Source organism: Penaeus monodon, chromosome 25 (genome assembly GCF_015228065.2).
Source record: "Penaeus monodon isolate SGIC_2016 chromosome 25, NSTDA_Pmon_1, whole genome shotgun sequence".
NCBI lineage: Eukaryota > Metazoa > Arthropoda > Malacostraca > Decapoda > Penaeidae > Penaeus > Penaeus monodon.
In genome coordinates, this window is record NC_051410.1 from 34,943,631 (window position 1) to 34,944,357 (window position 727).

Consider the following 727-nt stretch of genomic DNA (forward strand, 5'->3'; position numbering starts at 1 on the left):
TCCACTGGCTTGAATACACAGTGCTCGAACTCCCTCTATCGGCGTCAAAACTCACCCTGCGAGGCGAGGACACCCGCCCTGACGGAGCAGGAACCCAGGTCAATAACAAGGGTGTCCCTGAGGAGCGCAGGGTCGTTGGGGACGGGCCAGGGCTGTACGTATTGGCTGGCGAAGTCCTCGACCGTGTGCGTCTCGAGGGCCCTGCGCCATCGCTCGGCCTCCTGACGAGAGCTGCATCTCACCACGACGTAGTGGCCCTTCTGCAGGAGTGACATAGAGGCGTTAGTATTGTTTCGGCTGCTGGTTTCCGTGGCACCATTTATTTTTGAGTTGTCAGCCTCAGTTAGTAATTATATAGGATATATATACAATATTCTACGTATTTACAGCTATATGGAAATACTCTGTGGCTCGATATACAGCAAAACACAAAAGCAAGCTGTTTTTATTTTGTTAGTCACCACATTAAAGCAGATCCAATCCAATCTGTACACACCGGTCAAAAAAAGGCTAATTATATCAATAATAAACAAATCATGGAAGCAAATACAAAATACAGACAAAAAAGAAGAGTACAGAAATACACACGCAGTAGTGAACAAGTGAACAACGAAATGAGGTGTTTGCAGTGTGGAGGAAAAGCGAACACACAACACAGACTTACCCCGTCATCAATACCAATCATGGCTCCAGACTTCGGTTCTCTGGTCTGCTGGACCGAACCGGG

The 727-nt window shown here is 47.7% G+C and overlaps 1 protein-coding gene across 1 annotated transcript in view; it reads right to left on the bottom strand.

The window, feature by feature from the left end:
* The window catches only part of LOC119589185, a gene marked incomplete at its 5' end in the record, with an annotated part of 121,836 nt that overhangs the window by 3,949 nt on the left and 117,160 nt on the right, over window positions 1–727 (bottom strand). Inside the window, 2 exon segments of the mRNA XM_037937781.1 lie at window positions 56–260; window positions 665–709. Coding sequence (XP_037793709.1) covers window positions 56–260; window positions 665–709 — 250 coding nt within the window.